We start from the raw sequence: 22,288 nt of genomic DNA, 5'->3' as shown, positions 1-22,288 counted from the left end.
TTATGTGTCTCTTTTTATTTTATAACATGTAGAATACCTGCTTAAATACTGGACACTTGAAAATGATTCCCCAAACAGTGAAATGAATTGATGAATGAAAACTCTAGAGTAGTTGTACGTTTCGTGACTTAATTAATTAAATGATAAAATGACTCGTTTGAAATTGTTTTTAAAATGATTGAACCAAAAGTGCTTTTGGATTTCAAAAACATTTGAGGTGCTTCATGCAAAAACCACCAATTATGTACTTCTTGCAGAAATGACTATAAGTTTTTTTTTTTTCAAGATTCATTTATATTTTTATTAAGGATTACTTTCAAATTTAAAACATTTTCATCATACTAAAAATACTTCGAAATGTGCCGTAAAAATATCATTGTGCTCGAAGTTATGTATTTGATTCTTTTATTTTCTATATTTATGCATGATAGGGACTAAAAATAGAATAATAATCCATTAAAGCAATGCAACCCACCATCACAACGTGTAGAATGTTGACAACTTGGCTTGAGAACAAAACGTATGATATGACACAAAGCAGTATTCATAATTAAATTGACGACGATCGATATCCACTACGGACTCGCAGTTAAGATTTATGCTCATATATAGTTGAGTGAATTGATTTTTCTAATCTATAGGGTTTCAATTGGAGATCAATTAACGTATATTGTAACATCCCACATCGTCCAGGGGAGTGATTCTTAAATGTATATTCTCATCCCTACCTAGCACGAGGCCTTTTGGGAGCTCACTGGCTTCGGGTTCCGTAGGAACTCCGAAGTTAAGCGAGAAGGGGCTAGAGCAATCCCATGATGGGTAACCCACTGGGAAGTTGCTCGTGAATTCCCAAAAACAAAACCGTGAGGGAATGGTAAGCCCAAAGCGGACAATATCGTGCTACGGTGGTGGAGCGGGCTTGGGAAGTGATCCGCCCCGGGCCGGGATGTGACAATTTGGTATCAGAGCCTAACCCTGGCCGTGGTGTGCCAACAAGGACGTCAGGCCCCTAAGGGGGGTGGATTGTAACATCCCACATCGCCCAGGGGAGTGATCCTTAAATGTATATTCCCATCCCTACCTAGCACGAGGTCTTTTGGGAGCTCACTGGCTTCGGGTTCCGTAGGAACTCCGAAGTTAAGCGAGAAGGGGCTAGAGCAATCCCATGATGGGTAACCCACTGGGAAGTTGCTCATGAGTTCCCAAAAACAAAACCGTGAGGGAATGGTAAGCCCAAAGCGGACAATATCGTGCTACGGTGGTGGAGCGGGCCCGGGAAGTGATTCGCCCCGGACCGGGATGTGACATATATACTGATATTTTACTTTATTTGTGGGGTTTTAAACTCGATTTTCATAGATAACATATGCAGTATAACATATAAAATAAAGAAAACTTGATTTTAATATTTAAATAAGATGAAGTTTAGATAATTTCTCGTGCAAGACTCAAACATTGGTCTCATAATTCTATTTAAATGCCAGCATTTAAATTCCATGTCTTTTTTTTTTTAATTTTATAATTTCATGATTTCTTTAAGTCTATACTAATTTATTATAATACATTTCTGTACATATATTTTAGTATACAAACTCATTATAATATAATTTAGCACAGACATTATGATACAAACATTTAAGTATACTAATTCATTATGATATATTTTGGTACAAACATTTTGGTAAAAAAAGTTAATTTATATATATATATATATATATATTTTTTTTTTAATTATTAATTATTGGTACAGTCATTTTTATACACATACAAGTATAGAAACTCATTAAAATATAATTCAGTACAGATATTTTGATACAAACATTTAGATATACTAATTCATTCTAATAGTACAAACATTTCGGTAAAAAAAAGTTAATTTATATATTTTTTTTGAATTCTTAATTTATATATTTTGGTACAATCATTTTTGTACACTTATGTATTTATATGTTTTTCTTATGTGTCACTAATTTCATTTAATGTTTTCTCATCTAGGTTTATTTATAATTGGAAGAACTAAAATATGCATATTAATAAAATCAAAATTTTAATGTGAAAAAGAAAATAAAATAAAATACACATTAAATAACAAAAGTAGAATATTAATTTTAATTAAAGTACAGTTCAAAGGATTAAAATCAATATGTAATCCAACATTAGCTTTGTTTTAAATTTCAATCTTTTTTAACGCTTAATGTTCAAAACTCGCTAAAAAAATATATGTATTTATATAGTATTATATTCTGCCTCAAGATTTTACAAAATTAGAGTCAAATTATGTTAGGCTCATCAGTAACAGTCAATGGCTTTGGCTTTGGTTTTTCTCATTGACGAACAAAAATGGAGGCATCAATCATGACAATTGACAAAGCATGCAGAAACATCTCTGACTTGCCGTGAAAAATTGGCAAGTCAATCGTCGTCATTAATTCTGTTATTTTCACGGCGTTACTTTGTCACAAGGAATTTATAGATTCAAGCCCTCTGTCTTAAGTGTGCCAGACATCGAAAGTAAATGATTGTACGAAGACATAATTTTGCATGTCCTATAAGTATAATGTTTCTAGTATAATATGTAACGTTAATTAGTTCTTAATTTGGTTACATCTCTTTGTGCTCAACACATGACTCCGTAATTTGATTATATCTCTACTTTCAACATAAGGACACAAAAGAGCTTACAATTCAAGCGTTCAACCCCTTCTTAACCAGAGGTAAAGCCATGAAGCGACCAGATGGTTCCAGGCCCATCTTAATATTTTTTTACTTAGAAAATTTAGTTGTATGCTTATGATTTTTAAGGTTTTTCTGTATGCTTAGGCTCTCAATCTGACGTTTTTACTTTAATTTATTTCATGGGGTTTGATTTGAAGTTGGTGGCTCCTATAGAGTTCAAGCAATCCGTTTACTTGTAAATTTTGAGGAAGCCTCTAATATGAGGATCAGTGGAGGGAAAGAGGAAGAAACTAGAAAGTTACAAAGGTTCGGGGTTGAGGTTTAAGTGTAAGGAAAAGGATTATGAGAACAATACTATGTCTGACCCAAACAATGGAAGTCGGTTGCTCACCACACATCAGAATAATTTTTGTAAGATCATAAAAGCGTTTCAGATTGAGACTTTTTGACCATTTTCAAGCTAAAATTCTAACTCTACCACTATTCTCAACCATTGATTAAAAAAAGACATGAGATGAGTTGTAAAACAAAAACTCTATAGGCACGAATATTTATGGTCGATTTGATGAACAAGTTAGACGTATAATATACTTGACTGGAAAATAAGAGTGAAAACTGGAAACGTTTTTCTAATTAAATAGACAATAATTAGTTATGTCTAATGACAATGCATAGAGTACTTGATCAAGTATAAACTAATCATGGGGGGTTAAATTAATTTGAATAATTTGGAAGTGACCTCCTCAGTGTTGTAAATCCATGTCTGCATGCACATGCATAACTTTCGGCTTTCTTTGGCAAGATCTTAGACGGTCCAATAAACTAGTTCCCATGCAGCAGTACCGAAACGATAACTTTTAAGTCTAGGCAAGTATTGTCCCTTGCATGTGGCCTTTGGTGTTGTGCATATTCTTAGCACAAACAAAGTGTGAGGAAACAAAAGGGATTATCGATGTTTGAAGTTGCATTTTTGCATTAATTCTACGGTTTGGGAAGTGTTATTGGTATTCCAAAAATCTCATTCTATACTTCTTACAAGTATATTTTTTTTCCAAATATAGAAAGTTTGGAGTGTAAAATGAGATTTTTGAAGTGCCAATAACAATTCCCTACGGTTATTATAATTTATAAATATATAACTAGAGGGTTTGTCTTTCTGGATATTTTCTGATCCATAGTCTTATACGTATCGCCTGTACCGAATTGAATTTATAAGGTGATTAATTAGTAAAAGGATTTTTTTTAGATTAAATACCATTCCTAAGAAAAAAACAAATGAAAATTCTAATGACTTTAGCTAAGGGAACATTGCTCTACATTATAACAAGTTTATGGACTAATGCTAGCGATATTTTAGTTTAGAGACCAAAGCTGCATTCCGCTAAAGTTTAGAGATCATTGGTCTAATTATCTCTTAATACAAATATAAAAGAAAATTTAAGGGTGACAAGGGTGGATTTGTTATCCATCGTGAAAACGAGCCATTTGCTTAAACCAGTAGCTTGAAGCTCTACCCATTTATACCATAAGTTTGTTTAGAGCAACTACAAGTCCAAAATATATAACATTTGGAGATCTATTTCCCCAACCACAGTGATACAATTTTTAGTAAGAAGTAATACCTTAATATAAACAAGTTAACTGTAACTACTTAAGGTGCGTTTGTTGTACCGAACTATCTCAGACTAGACTAGATTCATAACTAAGCTGAATTGACTTGACTACTTGGACTAAGTAGGTCAAAAATAGTGCAATGTTTAGTGGGGTGCCATATTATGTCCTAGACTAAATGAAGCAGGACAAGAATAGTTTGAGTAGTTAAGAGCTATTTGCTCGTGCACACGTAATTCTTGTTCCATCTCTCCTGCTCCGATGTCGCTTGTATAACAAAAAATATCCAAATTTTTGGGGTGTAATCGAAAGGAGGTGAATTCTCTACCCTCTTATTTTCATACTCTCCTCGTATCATCATGTTTATGTGATCACGGTTAAATCACGTCAATATTTTATATTCCTATTACTTTTTGTTTTATTATTTTTATAAAAAATTAATATAAAATATTGACGTGATTTAATCCTGATCACACATCATAGAAGAACATAAAAAAAGTATGAAAATGAAAAGACAGATAATCCACTCGTGATCGAAAAGATCCAAACGATCGACAACGAAGTATGATCTTTACTTTTCTCCTCGATCGTGACATTGACATGGTAGGCGACTGTCCACTATCATGCACAAATTTCTTTTGGTTAGTGATCTACACCTCACAACATACTGTCTTTTTGTTTGTTGTACACAACATTTTGGTTGAGAGTAAAAACCATACGTGCTCCAATTCTGAGGAACCATAAACTTAATAAGCACATGAAATCAGGACCTACAATTTAGGCAAACCTGAAGAGATTGAGCGAGATGGTATAGTTTTTTTTTTTTTTTTTTTTTTTTAATACTATTATAGGGTAGGGAAAGAGTTCAAAATTATTACACTAATTTAGAACAAGATGATCTGATCTTATTGGCTCAATTTCGAAAATATTTTATATGAAAAGAGTTTATTGCTGCATGTTTTTCCGATTTAATGTGAACAAATAAAAAAAAACCTTACACATAATATTGTATATTTTTTTAGACAACGATAATATTCTGGATACAATCTCTTAAATCCAGAGAGATTTCAACAAAACATAAAACGCCAACTTGGGCCAAACTATTTGCCACCATATTGGTGGATTTGAGGGCAAGAAGCATCCAAATCTTGAATTCATCCACACCCAAACTCAAAAAATTGAGATGACACTCCAAATCCAAATTAACTCCATTCTAGGTGAAAGGGGTCAAACACTTCACGATTTGGCACTTAAAGAAATTTTGTGTGAAAAAATTGCTATATAACAAATATGAGAACACTCTTTGACAATGAGTAGCTCCGACTCCAAAGAGGAACTGGAAAGGAACCAATTAGTGTCCATACCAATATGAATTTTGTGATCAACACCATTAGCAAAACCACCAGAAACAGTGAAGTAGACCCAATATAAGCTCATAACACATGAATACAAAATTAAAATAATTATTAGGAGATAGTCACTAATAACCTCAACAAGGAGGCACTTATAGACAGAAATACTAAAACGAAAAAAAAATTGCAACAATCAATAAAAAAAAGGAAGGAGGAAGGCTAGCAAAAGGGGGTGTCACCGCCCCAAGTCACAGCAAGCGCCGATGGCTATGGAGTTTTTAGATCTATTTTGGAAAAGAGAGAAAATTAGTATAGCTGAACAATACATAATATTGTATATTGAATTGAAACACCACAATAGCGATGAACTAGTTTTTATGTAGATTATTTTCTTAAAAGGTGCTACTATTCACATATTTTTTTTTTACTTTCCACACACCGTTTCTTAATTTTTGTTATTTGATCATCTTTAATTAGTATCTAAAATTTGAAAATTAGAAGATGTACATAATATAAAAAATGACGTGTAGGTAACGCTACCCTTTCTAAATTTGGGTTTGAAAGCACATGAGTACTAGAAGCTCCATTTTGTCGCTAAAATCAAGGATCCAATTATGAGATTCCACAAAGGTAGGTTAAATGTGGGCTTCTCATAATTTCATGGGCCCACAAAGTTGGTGTTCCATCCTTTTATTTATGTCGACCCAACCTTCAGCCGGGTATCATGCAATTTAGATATACACGCGGCATCAATCTAATTTGCTTAGGACTTGGCAGTTGAATTTGGACCCCCTCCGAACCTTAGTGTTCAAAGCTTAAGAATCAGACAATCCCAGCAGTTGGTTTTGTTTGAAAGAAAATTTGAAGCCCTTAACTTGTGTGATGAACCAGCGAAATGAACTAATGAGGACGTCTAATTCAATTTGAGTGGTTCGAATTGCTAGACCTTGGGTGTTGAGAGTCCCATCAGGTACAAAATAGACAAAGAACAAAAGGTCAAAAGTACGGGAAGGTATGAAGAGACTCTTTTGCAATTAATATATTGTCTAGCAACACTATCGATGATATAAATGATTGTTATAATTTCATATGGGAATTGTTATTGGCACTCCATACACTCCAAACTTTCTATAGTTAGAAAGAAAAATACACTTTTGAGGAGTGTATAATGAGATTTTTGAAGTGCCAATAACACTTCCCTTTCATATAACAAACTATTGTTTGTTAGATAATTGTTACGGGATGTCTCTTGACTGCAAGAATCTGTCTGAAGTATGGGTAAATGGGAAATAAAAGAGCCAAAGTCAAAGCAAAAAAGATCATCAAATTACATAAATGTGGGGGGCGTTGTATGACAATTTACACAAATGTAGTTTTTCACCACGAGTAATAGTGACATCTGACCTAGCAGAAAAAGAAAACAAATAGGCCAAAGAATGATTACGATACTTTGTATTTTTGGCTGTGGCGCTAGGTACTCGAACATTGGCTCAAGACATTTTCTCTACCCCTTCTTACTTTGAGAATTCAAGGGCAACCCGCGTCCTTGAACAGTTGAACCAATAACCATCTTTAGGCTAACCTAACCTCCTCCGTCCCTCGGGACCAACAAGGGTAGTATAGGAATATTCACCTGCACTTTCCTTCTTAAGTATCAATGCGAAGGACACATGTCACTCACGAGCTAAATAGATAGAATAGATTGACAAAAGTAGGTCATTGTCCTTGAATTGCAACAATTAGTAAACTGAGTCAAATCGCGACAGCTCAAGCCTCAAACCATAAGAACGAAAGTAAAACTTCACTCAAATTACATGAACTAAAATCATAACCTGGCCAAGATAAAAAGTAATTCTGGAACAATACCATCAATCTATATCATATTAAATCAAATTTCATATAATTCACTTGCAAGTTCTCAACTTCCATCGTTTTTTATTGATACAAAACGTTTGAAAGTAACGTTTCGAATCTGGTATCTAATCTATTGAAACCCCTTGTGTGTAAGGATATTATATATTTGAGGCGGAGACAGAGAGATGGACTGTGAAGTAATGAAATAAATATCAGGTTGGCCCTTGTTTTGGACATGAAATAAGGGATTTAACACTGGCTTTGCAGTAATGTCATGTACAAATTGCTGAGTGGATCACATACCTTTCTTTTAGTGTTTCCCTCCCATTTCTCAGCAGATTAGACCACGGAAAACCATTAATAGGCCTTTCGAGAGAACTGAAGAGATCAACTAGGGAGTAGGAAGCCACCCTCTCATTCAAACAGTCGCAATACCTGAGATCAGGAACATAATTCCTGCAACAGGCAAAGGAATTTTACTGTTATTATTTCACATACTTAAGACCAAGAACAAAGAGCAACCGAATTCTAATGTTTTAATGTAGAGTTGCATACTCAGAAAGTGCAGTGATCTCTTAAGATGGTTCGAGCAAGATCAACCGCTCCACTTTTTTTGTAGATGAGATGCAAATTAAAAGCTGCTTCTCTGCGAAGGTCACAGTAACCCGATTTTTTATTTTCAGCAGACTCTGGCTTTTCATGGGGAAGCTTTGGCATGGGGTAATCCTTCACTTGCATTGCAAGAACTTTGTCATAATGCCAAGCTGCCAGAGTCACAAGGCCGACTTGATGGTACGCCCTGGCTATGTTGTAAAATGCCTCCTGGCTGAATTCACAAAGCTGCAAGTTGTTGTGGAGGAATGCTAAGCCTTGTGCAACACACTGGTGCCTATTCTGAAGTCTATGTCCAAGGGCTAAGTTGACTAAGGCAGTACCAACACAGAGATTAATAAGGGGATTCTCTGGCAATAATTTATAAGCTTCTAGGTATTCTCTCACGGCATCTTGATGACGGCTTTTTTTAGTAAAATGATGCCCAGAAATGAGATTGGGAGGTGCACAGTCTTTGAGTTTGTCTCTCTTATTGCGTAGAAACTTGTAATGCCTCGCATACCAGTCATCTAATCTGGTAATTACTTTGTAATAGCAATTCCAGGCAGCATTGCTATATGGATGCTGGTCTGCAATGTATTTTACACAGTTAACCCCATGCTCAGGATCAGGTGTGTTGTATGCAATTTGAGCTCCAAGAGACCTGAGTTCTTCCGCAACAGAAGACATGTTGCGAGTCGTCTTCAAGAAAAGATTTATTATCTCCAATGCTTCGCAATATCTTTGCAAGGAGGCCAGTGACTTACACAAATCTATTATGAGGTCGTTATGCTCTTTATCCTTGAGAAGATCTGGCAGGGGTGGTTCCTTATGTATTTCGTCCGGAGGATCATCATCTGAATCATCACTTTGCCAGTCAACTCCAGAAGCCATGGCCTCAGCTCTCTTATCTTCCTTTACTTTTGCCTTCTTCTGAAGCAACTTCTTCGCTCTTGCAGCTTTAAGCAGATCTGAAGCAGGAGCTACTGGTCTAGATCTGCACAATAGGTTCTCTTTTTGGTGATCCTCCAGGACTTTGACTCTTTCTAACAGGACAGTTTTTGTGAGCCTCCTTTTCACTTTCACCTTTTGCTGAAGTGATTCAATGCTCAGTGACTCGTGTACCAGATGATAGATTGTATCTACAAATTCCTTGGTCATCCCCTTAGCTCGGTAGATGTCGCAAAGCTTCAGTTTCACCTTTCCATTGCACCACCATGGTTCTGATTTATCCGTTTGGGGATCCATACGATGTAGAATTTTCGGAGGAGATAGCAACAAAATGGCTTCATCTTCTCTGGCTTCTTCAACAAGAATAGAAGCCAGTGTTAATCGAGCCTCAATATCATCTTCAAATGTCTTTAAAGCTTCGTAGAAGCACAAAATTGCCTGTACTCTGTCATTCAAGGACAAATGACATTGAGCGATTTTCATAATTATAAAGCCATTATTAAATTCGACATTTCCTTTCAACATCAAATAATACTTCAACGCAGAACTATGATGCCCAAGACTCATATATGATTCTGCAACTTTAGCAATCAAGTCAGCATTATCTGCACTCTTCTCATCAAGAGCACTAAAAATACTTTCTGCCTTCTCCATATTTCCAAGGTAAGCATGGCATATTCCTGCTTTAGTTGTCATTGCCATAGGCATCTCTTTTTCTGAACAGAATACCAGTTGTGCATGCTCAATATGCTGAAGGGCTTCCTTATGTGAGTTATTTTCCATAAGTATGGAAGCCAGCAGATCAATGACGCTAAGATCAGCTTCAGTTGGATGATTTCTGAGATAGTCCTCTAGAATCTGTATAGAACGCTCTTGCTGACCACATCTTTCATACGTCATTGCTCCCGTCTTGAGTGCTTCAACATTATCAGGATAGGCTTGTACTATCTGTTCATAAGATGCTGCCGCTTTCTGATAATCTCCAAGCTTAACATAAAGTGAAGCACGATCAAATTTCAGACTAACATTTTTGGGATCTGCTGATATTGCTCTTGAAAGGCAATAAATCGCATCATGACTGTTGCCTCGTTTATTGAACCGGTCAAAAAGCAGTTCCCAAAGAGCTGGATCTCTTGGTGCTAAAAATGCAGCAATTCTGTAGCAATTCAAGGCATCCAACTCATTACCAAGATTGTCATGGATAATTCCAAGTGTATGATACGAGTCAGGCAAATCTGGTGCTTTCTTTACAACTTCTGTCAAGATTGGTATGGCCTCTTCAAAACGGCCAAATGCATAGTGAAGATTAGCTTCACCAAGCATTCTATTAATCTCGGGGGTTAGCTTCTTCGTTGATCCTTTTCGTCTACCCCTTTTCTTAGACTTCCTTGATCTCCTTTGCATACCATAATTCATGGCCTCCATTATTTCCTCCATGCTTGCTCCAGTAAGATCCTCCCGCCTGGCCTTCTTAACCGAACCTTCGGGCCGGCTGTCCACAAGTGCTTTTCTCTTTCTCTCAGCTAAAGCCTCATAATCCGCCCCCAGAAGTCGCTGATAAAGTTGGTCACCACCATCATCTTCCACAAGATCCAAAGGATTAATCCCATCTATAAAACTCAAGACATTCTCTTCCTCATCCTCATTGTCCTCCTCCACCTCCTCATCTTCGTCATCCTCTTCGTCATCGTCGACATCTTCTTCCATGTCTTCTTCGGGACACACAGCCAGTTCATACTGAGAAGCCTCCTCATGATCACCATCACTAGTAGCATTCTCCTCCTTATCCATCAAAATGTACAGCCAAAGGAACCCTCTCGAACACCCAAACGAAAGACGAAACGAGCAATATCATACACTAACAAAGAATCGATGACACCCGGAACCTGTTTTGCCAATTATTTCCATCATCAAAACCCTAATAGTTAACATTCCCAGAATATGACAAATCAAATTCATAACACAAAAAATTTACACAATTCAAAACGAAAAATGCATCGCTCTGATTGACTCAAAACCCTACCAACATTGCGGCAATCCAAAAGAATCATACTTTAGCATTAATCAGAGAAACGAAAGAATAAGAGAATAATTCAAGTGCAGGAGCAGCTGAGGAACTCAAATTTGGGGGAAAAAAATTAGGGTTTTGGGATTGGAAAGTTACCTGGAGCTGGGAGAGGAGATTGGGACATGTATCGATATCATTGTGATTTGGATTCGAAGCACGGCAGAAGGGCCCCCAACTTAGTGAGCGCCGTCGGCAAATTTCTAACAAATTATTTACTTTTCGACTAGAAAAATATAAATTACGCTTATTAACGTGGTCAAGATTTTAAAACATTCTATGATATTTGGAGTATTTGCAACCGTCGGATCTTTATTATTGTTTTTTTTTTTTTTTTTATCAGGCCTTCTATTTTTAGCAGACCTGGCAATGGCATTTCATGTCGTGTTTTTTTGGTGTTCGTGTTGTTTTTGTGATATATTCGATATTTTAATGGGTAGTGTTGTAGAAGACCTGTTAAAGTAAACCGGTAATATGATCCGATTTGAAATTGACCTGTTAATATTATCAGGTAATATGACCCGACCCGTTACCGGTTAAAAAAAATATATTTTAAATCAATAAATATTGAAAATATAAAACATAATACTAAATTTGTATATGTATACCACATTATGACATAAATATTATTTCAAAACATAAAAACAACAATTGTCTTTTAAGTATTAGGAACCCCAATATAAGAGTCTAATAAGAAAACATTAGTATATTACTACAAAATACTAAGGTTCAAGGATATGCAAAATGAAAGGAGTTGCGTTTCAAAATTAACGAAACCTTACACGTTTTTTTTTACAATAAAACCCTTCAATTTTCTTCAACCACTAAGGGAAATGATATTGATTTATTTTGAACTCCCTTAAAAATACCATACATGTGGGTTTGTATGGTTTTAAAAATTCAAATGATGATGTACCCATCCTCACAATGCAGATGATGCGATTACGAGCGTTTGCATATTAATATTATTTCAAATTTTTCGCACTTGTAAATTAATTATTATATTTTTTTTAATGTGTTTGGTATTTTTAAATTACTTTATATTTTTATTTTTAATGTGTTTTATAATTTTTTAATCTTACTTGTTGTGTCACATCTCGGTCCGGGCCCCACCACATCCCGAGCTCGACTCCACCGTAGCAAGATATTGTCCGCTTTGGGCCCGACCATGCCCTCACGGTTTTGTTTCTGGGAACTCACATGAGAACTTCCCAGTGGGTTACCCATCTTAGGAATGCTCTCGCCCGAACTCACTTAACTTCAAAGTTCCTACGGAACTCGAAGCCAGTGAGCTCCCAAAAGGACTCGTGATAAGTAGAGATGAGAATATACATATAATGCTTATATGATCCACTCCCCTGGGCGATGTGGGATGTTACAATCCACCCCCTTAGAGGCCCGACGTCCTCGTTGGCACACTTCCGACCAGAGATTGGCTTTGATACCAAATTGTCACATCCTGGCCCTGGTCCCCACCACATCCTGGGCTCGACTCCACCGTAGCACGATATTGTCTGCTTTAGATCTTGACTCCACCATAGCACGATATTGTCCGCTTTGGGCCTTGACCATGCCCTCACGGTTTTGTTTCTGGGAGCTCACATGAGAACTTCCCAATGGGTCACCTATCCTGGGAATGCTCTCGCTCAAACTCGCTTAACTTCAGAGTTCCTACGAAACCCGAAACTAGTGAGCTCCCAAAAGATCTCGTACTAAGTAGAGATAGGAATATTAATATAAGAAATGCAAATAAATAAAAACCCAACTAACTAGAACACCAGATAAGATAAGGTGCAAGACGAAATAAGTGTGAATTCACAATCAGAGCATAAATAGCCTAAGTGTAGTCCAGCAGGACGATTACTAATTATACAACACCAAAGGTAAATCTACAATGGTGATAATCTGTCAGAACTGCTGTGGATTCCTCGTAAGCCACCAAAAAACACTCATAACTAGAACCTGGAAGGGCGCAAAACAGAAAATGTGAGTGGGCAAAAACAAAGCTTTTCAAAACCATTTCATTTATCAAAGATTGTAACCATTCGCCGTAAAACCTGTATAATTTCCTAGAAAATAGAATACATATCTATACCACAACCATGCTCGAAATAGCAAAATTCACAAATATGCCATGTCGAATATCTCAGCAATAAAATATGTAAGCCAGGTGATATAAATAAAGCAATAAAATATGTAAGCCAGGTGATATAAATAAATGCAAATGATAAGTCAACCGGAGTCACCTAACGTGACCTGTACGGCTGAATCTAAAGCTCATCCAACTAGTCGGAGCCACCTAATGTGACATGTACGACTTAAATCCACATCTCAACAAATATACCTACACACCAGTCGGAACCACCTAAAATGGTCTGTACGACAAGACTGTGTGTAAATAAATACGCTCAAGTGCTACGATCACGTGAAGACTGTGTGAATTATCGCGGGTCACCTACGAATTGGAACCACCTATAATGGTCTGTACGACAGGACTGTGCACCTAAGTTAGATCCAATGGTGCGGAAGGTGAACATCACGTGAATGATTGTGCACTAACCACGGGCGGGAGCACTAACACCGGGGTGTAGGTTTATGAACTCTCAACACATCTCACATAATCATCAATTCACATAAACAATCTACAACTCACCTGGTACTTACCTGATTGTCCATTGCGTCAAATCACAATATACACATATCATACAAATTCATAGTCTAAGCATAAATCAATAGGCATGGCATTTCAAACGTAATTTCATTTAAACACATTTTCTGAGAAAAATCTCAAGTATATAGGTATATACGGAAAACCAAAAGCCTCCTCACTGATATGTGGAAGGGTCGTAGCCCCCAAGCCTTGATTGACTGCGCTCATCCTGAGGATAGGTCTCACCTATATGCGAAACAACTATATAAACGTTAATTTTAAGGTTAAATATTGGTCATAAATCAATGTGTGAAGAATCAAGAAATTAAAGTAAGGAAACGTAAGTAATGATAGTTAGTTAAACTAGTGTCTAGTTAAGCTTATCAGCGATAATTATTCTCGAAAATAAATAGTTTGGAAATGGGGCGTTATAGATTATGCATTTCACGCCATGTTGTATATATATATTTGGAAACACTATGTTATGGTTGAGTACTAGATTGCATCATGACATATCCATATGTATATTATCTGCACATAATTATTGTGAATGCTTTGAAGTGCAAAGGTGAACGTAGGTCACGTGAGGTGACTCTGGCTAGCATGTTGATGAACTACCGATTCAGCCGTATAGGTCACGTGAGGTGACTCCAGCTAGCATGTTGATGAGATATTGACTAGCATATTGATGAGTTATTGATTCAGCCGTACATGTCACGTGAGCTGACTCCGGCTCGCATGTTGATGAGCTATTGACTAGCATGTTGATGAGTTATTGATTCAGCCGTACATGTCACGTGAGCTGACTCTGGCTAGTAGGTTGATGAGCTATTGGCTAGCATGTTGATGAGTTATTGATTCAGCCGTATGGGTCACGTGAGGTGACCCCGGTTATCATGCTAATGAGCTATTGCCTAGCATGTTGATGAGCTATGGGTTCAGATGTACAGGCCACAATAGGTGGATCCGGCTGACATACCACTTCATATTGATTTATTTCACCTGGGTTAGACGGCATAGCTGTGAGACTGTTATTTTGGTTATGGTTTTGAGTTATAGTCATGCCTGTTATTTTCTGGAAAATTATACAAGTGTTACGACAAGGGGTTACTACCTTTGGTAATTGAAATTGGTTTGAAAAGTTTTTGTTTCGCTTACTCACATTTTTTATTTTTGCACCCTTCCAGGTTTTAGTAGTAGAGTTCTGTATCGACGAGAATTCGTGGCACTTTTCAGTACATATGTCTTCTTATGATGGCATAATCATTATCTTACCTTACTGTACTATACCTATGCTCTGTATCACGCGTGAAATGGGTCCAGACCCGCTCATTGCGCACTCGTGTACTTAAGCACTTTTAGGTTTTAATTTATTCACATTTTATACACTATCACACTTTATGGTTTCGTTACCTTCCAGGTGTTAACCAGCACAGCTCGATTTGAGGTCCTAGTGGATATTCCGGGTCGGGATGTGTCATGTTGCCTAATGGATACTATAAAAATAAATAAAACTTAAATTTTTAAAATTTATATAGAATAATAACACAATAATACATATTTTAATATACAATATATACATAGAAACTATGACTATTGTATTTTATAGTAAGTTTTTTAAGTAGTTTAAAAAATTATAATAAGTTTGCACCCATTAGTTTTTGGGAATTATAAAAAGATTCTTAATCTTTTAATCTTAAATGTATCCATTCATATAATTTTTAATTTTTTTTAATCTTAAATGTACTCATTCTTAAATATAATAATTTGTTATATGTAAAATGTCCATTTTTTTATATAAATTTACCCAATTTTTAAATATAAAATCTATTCAATTTTTTTTTAATTCATTTTTAAACTTATATGGGTACATTCTTTTTTCGTTGATTTGAGAATGTACCTAAGTTAAGTTTAATCGAAGAAATTTACTAATATTATTAAGCCTAATATCTTCTTCATTTTTTGTGTGTTCTGAATAATGTATCCATGTTTTGGTACAATATTTTTTTTTTTTTTGTTAATTTTGATGAATGTACACACACACACACACACACACACACACACACACAATATAATAGAGAATATAATTTATATTTTATTATTTTTAATCCTACAAATTATGGGTTTTATTTGTAACATACATCGACTAATGGTGAGGAGGTGATGTGCCTTATATATACATGTCCAACTCCATATAGCACGAGACATTTTGAGAACTCACTGGCTTCGGATTCCATCAGAACTCCAAAGTTAAGTGAGTTCGGGCGAGAGCAATTCCTAGTATGGATGACCCATTAGGAAGTTCTCATGTGAGTTCCTAAAAACAAAACCGCGAGGGCGTGGCCGGGACCCAAAACGGACAATATTGTGTTGCGGCAGAGCCGGGACTGGCATGTGACAGAATGGTATTAGAGCCACTCTGCTGTGTGGTGCAAGTGTGTTGATGAGGACGTCAAGCTCCTAAAGGGGTGGATTGTAACATCCCACATCGACCAACGATGAGGGGGTGATGTGTTTTGTATGTACATGCCCACCACCATACAACACGAGGGTTTTTGAGAACTCATTGGCTTCAGATTCCATCGGAACTCCGAATTTAAGTGAGTTCGGGCGAGAGCAATTCCTAGGATGGGTGACCCACTGGGAAGTTCTCGTGTGAGTTCCCAGAAACAAAACCGTGAGGGTGTGGCCGGGGCCCAAAGCGGACAATATCGTGCTACGACGAAGCCGGGACTAGGATGTGACAATATTTAAAATCTCATTAATATAAACAAATATAAATTTTAATTAAAAAAATATAGTAACTTACACTATTACATTAATGTCAGAGCGTTCGATAAAAAACTAAAAACAAACAAGATTTCAGTTAAAGAATATTAATAGCCAGAGATCTCATCTGAAGTGTCACATGTATATGTACTTGTATGATCAAGTATTTTGAGTTTGATTTCTATAACATAATACTTAAAGAATTAAAATTAGTCTTATAGAACTCAAGTTTTGGCTCACCGTAGGAGTTTAATTCTTATAAAAAAATAAAATAAATAAAGCTCTTGTTTAAATAAAAATAATTTTATTGGTTACATATCTGAAAATTACAATGCCCCAACTTACAGTAGACCCCTCTAAGTATTCTGAAGCAATTCCATAGCTTCTTATCAAAACATGAGAATAACTAAACAAACCAGAACCAATGCCACCAACTTACTTAATTATCCTAATCTATCACAGAAACAAATTTAACTTAATTCATAGGATGAGACTGATGGAACCACAACATGAGAATTACTACAACCCTAGCTAATTCCCACAGGATAAATAAATAAATAAATAAACAAATGCATAGGATCGGTACCGAGGTCTACTTCATGAGACACTTAAATTGCTGCTCCACCTGCAAATGTTTTCTTGTTGGGTTCAAACACGTATTTAATCAGCGATTCCTTGATCGGGAGCAGTTCCGGGAACTCTTTCTTCAGTTTTGATGCATCCATCTCATTGTTACTTCTTGCTGCAACGATAACCTTGGCTTGTTCTTCCACAGTAAAATTAGTCCACTTGAAACTGGGGTCAATGTAGTTCTTGTACATCTCCAGAATCTCGTTGTGACTCACCACCCCGGGGTTTGTGAAGTTCCATATGCCCCTCAAGTTCCTCTTGGCCATCTCAACTGAAATGGGTAGAAGCTCGTCCAAGATTGTCATGCTGTTTGGAATGTCGACCACTTTATTGTAGCGCGAGATCTTTGTGATGAAGTTGCGTGGGTTGCTGAGATCAGATGATATTGGCATTCGAACTCTAAGAGTGCAAACATTCTCATACTCCTTTAGAAGCTCTTCAACCTGTTACACAAAAATGGGAAAGAGATATCAGTTGGGAATTTGGGAGCTATTTAAAAACTTCTTTCAAGATTATCACAGTAATAGATATGATGGTTGGAGAAAGGACCATGGCTTTGGTTTTGGAATAAAATGAGCCCGCGAAATTCGGTGTGTCTTCCTCCTTGAACCCAATTTCCGATCTTGGTGGATGGGCATCATCATACTCGAAAATGCAACCAGTGGCATAATTCACCATTAGGAGGCCGTGATCTCTGCAGACATCAGCCAAGGTTAATGTACCAACAACATTGGTCCGAATTGTTTCTGGCTTATGAGATTCACACCAATCCACATTGGGTCTGCCAGTCACTCCAGCAGCATTAAAAACGTGGGTTGGTTTAACACTCAGAATATCAGCCATGAGTTGTGACCGTTCCTGAAGACGCCCCCGTCCATACTCATAGGGTATCCCTTGCTTCTCACAAATCTTCCCAAGAAGGCCTCCGATCCACCCTGTTTTACCATAAATCAAAAACTTCAGAGATGGCTTCTCAGTAGATTGGATGTTCCTTGGAGCTGGAACAACCATTTTGCTCGGACTAGAATCACTTGCTGACAAAGGGTAAGCAGAATCGCCAGTATCGGAACCATCAAATTGTCTTTCAATTCCGGGAACCATGAGCATTCTTGGATGAGGGAGCAGTGCCCCAGAAACATCTCCCCACCATTGGGGATTCTTGACATACCATTCCATGGTCTTCCTCAAACCCTCCTCCCACAAAGTCCCTTCCGACCATCCCAAGCTTTTCAGCTTCTGGTCATCCAAGAAATATCTCTGATCATTGAAGGGCCTGTTCTCTACAAACTTTACATAAGTATCTGGGTTCAGAGAAAATAGTTGGCAAATTTCCTTGGCCACATCAACCACCCTCCTCTCTTTCTTCGTCCCAATGTTGTACACATGGCCTACCTCACCCCTATGGAGAATGACTTCAAATGCCTCTGCTACATCCTCACAATAGAGATAACTTCTGACATTGGATCCATCACCATGAATCGGAAGAGGCTTCCCTTGCATAGCCAAGAGAATGAATTTTGGAATCATCTTTTCAGGGAACTGGTTGGGGCCATAAACATTGTTTCCTCTGGTCGTTATCACAGGCAATCCATATGAACGCCCATATGCCATAACAAGCATCTCTGCTCCAGCTTTAGTTGCAGAGTAGGGGTTTGTCGGAAGAAGCTGAGAAGCCTCATGATTTCCCACCACAGCATCCTCATCTGTCTCCCCATAGACTTCGTCTGTGCTTACATGAATGAATCTTTTGATTTGACCAGTGACTTTGCAAGCTTCTAGAAGAACATGTGTCCCGTAGATGTTGTTTTTGGTGAACTCAAAGCTGTTACCAAAAGAGTTGTCGACATGGGTCTGGGCTGCAAAGTGCATTATTGTGTCAATGTTCTCGGTCAAAAGGATGAAGTTGACAAGATCAGCACTGCCTATGTCTCCCTTGATAAACTTAAAGTTGGGAGACGACTTTGAAGGATTAAGGTTCTTCAAATTTGAACAGTAATCAAGCTTGTCAAGGACCACAATCTTGTAGGCAGGGTAGTTCCGGATAAGCCGGTTGCAAACATGGGAAGCAATGAAGCCAGCAGCTCCAGTAAGGAGGATGTTCTTTGGTTTATACGCAGTATCCATATTGATCCAAAGGACTTCTGCATAATACAGCATACAAAGGTTGACTAAGAATCCCAAAACTCAACTAAAAGAAAGCATGCTAACAAATCCAGGAGATATATTGCCATTGACACAAACAAAAAATGGAAATTCACGGACAAAACAAACTTGCTACCGAGACTTTTATGTTTTATAACCTATCATTAAGAATTTAATAGACCTTCATCATTCTTAGACTCAATTTCAAGTGAGATAACAATGTAAAGAAAACAGATTTTTGGTGCATAGGCATCCATTCTCTAAACAAACCTAAAAAAAGGGAGGTAAATTTGCTGCATTAGTCTTTCAAGGAAAAAAAAATAAAAAATACTACAATGTAAAGTTATTTTGCTTGTATAGACATCGATGCAAACCTTGATCCGAAAGGACTAGCAGAAATTTAGCATGCCTCTCCAATCAGCACTTATAAAATACAGAAGGAAGACAACCCTTCCATCTGATTTTCACGTTTCACGTCATGTTAAAGGTGACACAAAATAAGCTGATAAAACATTTAATAACCATCAAACGAACGAAAACCGCCAGATTAAAAGATAACTGCAGAATTACTGTAAAAAAAACAGCAGAGTTTAGGAAGGAACAAGAAACTCTTATGAATAATTAATTAGGCCATAAAAATAGCTTCTTTTAACGGATTCCTGACTTGATTTTCAAAGAGAAACAAGCATTTCGTTTTTCGAAACCAATTTTCCAACGAAGCAACCAGACCCCCCAGCAATGCAAATTGCAATCAACCAGGATCCAAAAACAAAAAAAATGCAGCACAAAACCGACCCAGATCGTACCCACTAAAAAAAAATCAAAAATCAAAATCTGCCAAAAACCCAACATTCATAAAGCAAACAAATAACAACCCACATTGAATTTACTAGCATCAACCCAATAAAACACGCTTAAATTCGAATTACTCCATGCATAAGCAGGAGATCTGAGTCTACATCGAGGGAGTTTTTCCTTGATTAATAGCTATTGGCCCGTGATTAAGTAAATTAAACAAGTTTAATTACAGAAAAACATGAAAGATTGAAGCTTTATTGACTTACAAATCCTGGATTGGAGTGGATCTTGAGTACAATTCGCCGCCTTTTGTCCTGTGCTGGATTTAAGACAGGTTGAAGAAGCAAGACGAGAAATGACTAGAAAAAAAGAGAGAAGGAGATGAGAGCGTGTGAGGAGGGAAGGTGCAGAACGGGATATTTATAAATACGCGTCACAAAAGAATTGAATTTTGCATTTACAACTATATATTTCCCTTTTAGTAAATTATAGCAATCATCTTTTAATTTTAACACAATTGTAGCAATGATCCTTAAATTAAAAACTCATACCATTAGTCTTTTAACTCATCAAAACGTGCAGTTATAGTCATTTTTTGTCAATTTCGTTAGAACTTCCATCAAAATGAGTCACGTGCAATGCATGTGAGGTTGAACTAATGGGCAAATATAGAAAACCAAATGTGAAAAATTGTAGCAAAGGTCCCTCAACTTTAATCCAATTAGAGAAATGGTTCCTCAACTTTAACTCAATTAGAGAAATAGTCCATTGACCTTAACACAATTGTAGCAATATTTCCTTCCAACATAACACATTTTGACGGAATTCTGATGGAATTGATAAAAATGGCCATAGCTACACTTTGTGATGAGTTAAGGGACCAATTGTCATAGATTTTTAGTTGAATGACCATTATTCTAATTGAGTTAAAGTTGAAAAATCATTGCTATAATTTTTTACCTTTTTTTTTTTTTTGGTTAATTATATTTCACATCCTCGTTGAGAGCGATTTTTAAAGTGACCTATGAAGTTTCAATTTTTTTGTTACATCATTAAATTTGTAAGATTATCCAAATATATGCATCTAAGTTATTTGATCGTCTCGCAATTCGTTGTTCACACGTCTATTATAAAATTATTAATAAAATAATTTGTAAGCCACACTTTCGTCATTTAGACAAAAAAAAAAAAAACCTCATTATCCTGCTTTAAATTAACCTAAATCAATGCTTTGTGTCCTAGATTGAGAATCAATTACACAATTCGGTCCATAATGTGCAAGTCTGTTTTATCGTCAATCCACACATACAACGTCATTAATTAAGGGAAGATACTAAATCCTAGAAATCTGGAGATTCGGACTTTTAAAATTTGATCAAATGACTACAATTATTATAACTTTTAGAAGAACCCCCTGTTTGTAGCTGTTGCATTAAATTTCAAAGATTTGAGTCTTTGAATCCCTAAGATTTGATGGGAGAGATCCGAAGAGGATCTCTTCCCATTAATTAAAATGAAGGGAGATTTATACAATTGAAAATTTTAAGGTAGAATATGAGACAACTAAAAATTTGTAACCTATAAATATTTTATTGGAATGTTTGTTGCGTTTTTTGGAGGGACGGTAGCGATGGATTTGGAAGGCTGAGAGCCACTGGTTCACAACTAAAATGGTAATTATGTTTTAATTAACTTACCAATCAAGTTAATCAAGTCAAATTAAGGGTGATTCCTGAGATTTGATCTCTCTGTATACGGCCGACAACAATGTATCAATGCTGTTGGCTAAAATTTAGTGTTGTTGTGATCGAGGGTTGTAGATTAATGTGAAATCTTCTTGTGATGGATAGGCCCCATCAACAGAAAAATTAACTTCAACTGATGACAAATTAGGCTCATCATTGGAAAGACGTAGTATCCGTCGGAAAATACTTACCTATTGAAATGATTGTTTCTACTACTCTTGTTACGTGATTGTAAATCGAAACAAATGTACCATTGCTTTCAGGCGAAACATTAGTATGCATTGAGATGTTAGTCATTGGATCCTTAACTATTACGTTTGTTGTTTCATATTCCGTTATCATTCACCCTGATCATAATATAGGTCGGTCCATCATAAAGTTTTCTCTAAAACAAGGGACATTTGTGGTAAAAGCCATAATACCTAAATTCCAAAACAACTATATAGATTATTTC

The 22,288-nt window shown here is 36.5% G+C and overlaps 2 protein-coding genes across 4 annotated transcripts; both read right to left on the bottom strand.

Moving 5' to 3' along the window:
- Positions 1-6,973: 6,973 nt before the first annotated feature.
- LOC137739665 (uncharacterized) lies at positions 6,974-11,312 on the bottom strand. 3 transcript variants are annotated; one of them, XR_011069101.1, is made up of 4 exons: positions 11,200-11,312; positions 8,049-10,921; positions 7,797-7,949; positions 6,974-7,272 (listed from the first exon to the last, which is right to left on the bottom strand). XR_011069101.1 is itself a non-coding variant. In XM_068479326.1 (3 exons), exon 2 carries the CDS (start codon positions 10,824-10,826, stop codon positions 8,049-8,051), a length of 2,778 nt encoding a protein of 925 aa, XP_068335427.1. In that variant the 5' UTR covers positions 10,827-10,953; positions 11,200-11,312; the 3' UTR covers positions 7,311-7,949. The 3 variants fall into 3 exon arrangements, 2 of the variants coding, with proteins under 2 accessions (XP_068335427.1, XP_068335426.1); XM_068479326.1 differs by lacking the exon at positions 6,974-7,272 and having other exon boundaries at positions 7,311-7,949; positions 8,049-10,953; XM_068479325.1 differs by lacking the exon at positions 6,974-7,272 and having other exon boundaries at positions 7,311-7,949.
- Positions 11,313-16,806: 5,494 nt separating this feature from the next.
- LOC137739220 (trifunctional UDP-glucose 4,6-dehydratase/UDP-4-keto-6-deoxy-D-glucose 3,5-epimerase/UDP-4-keto-L-rhamnose-reductase RHM1-like) lies at positions 16,807-20,498 on the bottom strand. The gene is made up of 3 exons (XM_068478768.1): positions 20,356-20,498; positions 17,699-19,290; positions 16,807-17,592 (listed from the first exon to the last, which is right to left on the bottom strand). Exons 2-3 carry the CDS (start codon positions 19,271-19,273, stop codon positions 17,128-17,130), a joined length of 2,040 nt encoding a protein of 679 aa, XP_068334869.1. The 5' UTR covers positions 19,274-19,290; positions 20,356-20,498; the 3' UTR covers positions 16,807-17,127.
- Positions 20,499-22,288: the final 1,790 nt, after the last annotated feature.

This window comes from Pyrus communis, chromosome 7, assembly GCF_963583255.1.
Source record: "Pyrus communis chromosome 7, drPyrComm1.1, whole genome shotgun sequence".
Lineage (NCBI taxonomy): Eukaryota > Viridiplantae > Streptophyta > Magnoliopsida > Rosales > Rosaceae > Pyrus > Pyrus communis.
Note: the sequence above shows the minus strand (reverse complement) of the source record. Positions and strands in the feature narration are given on the sequence as shown.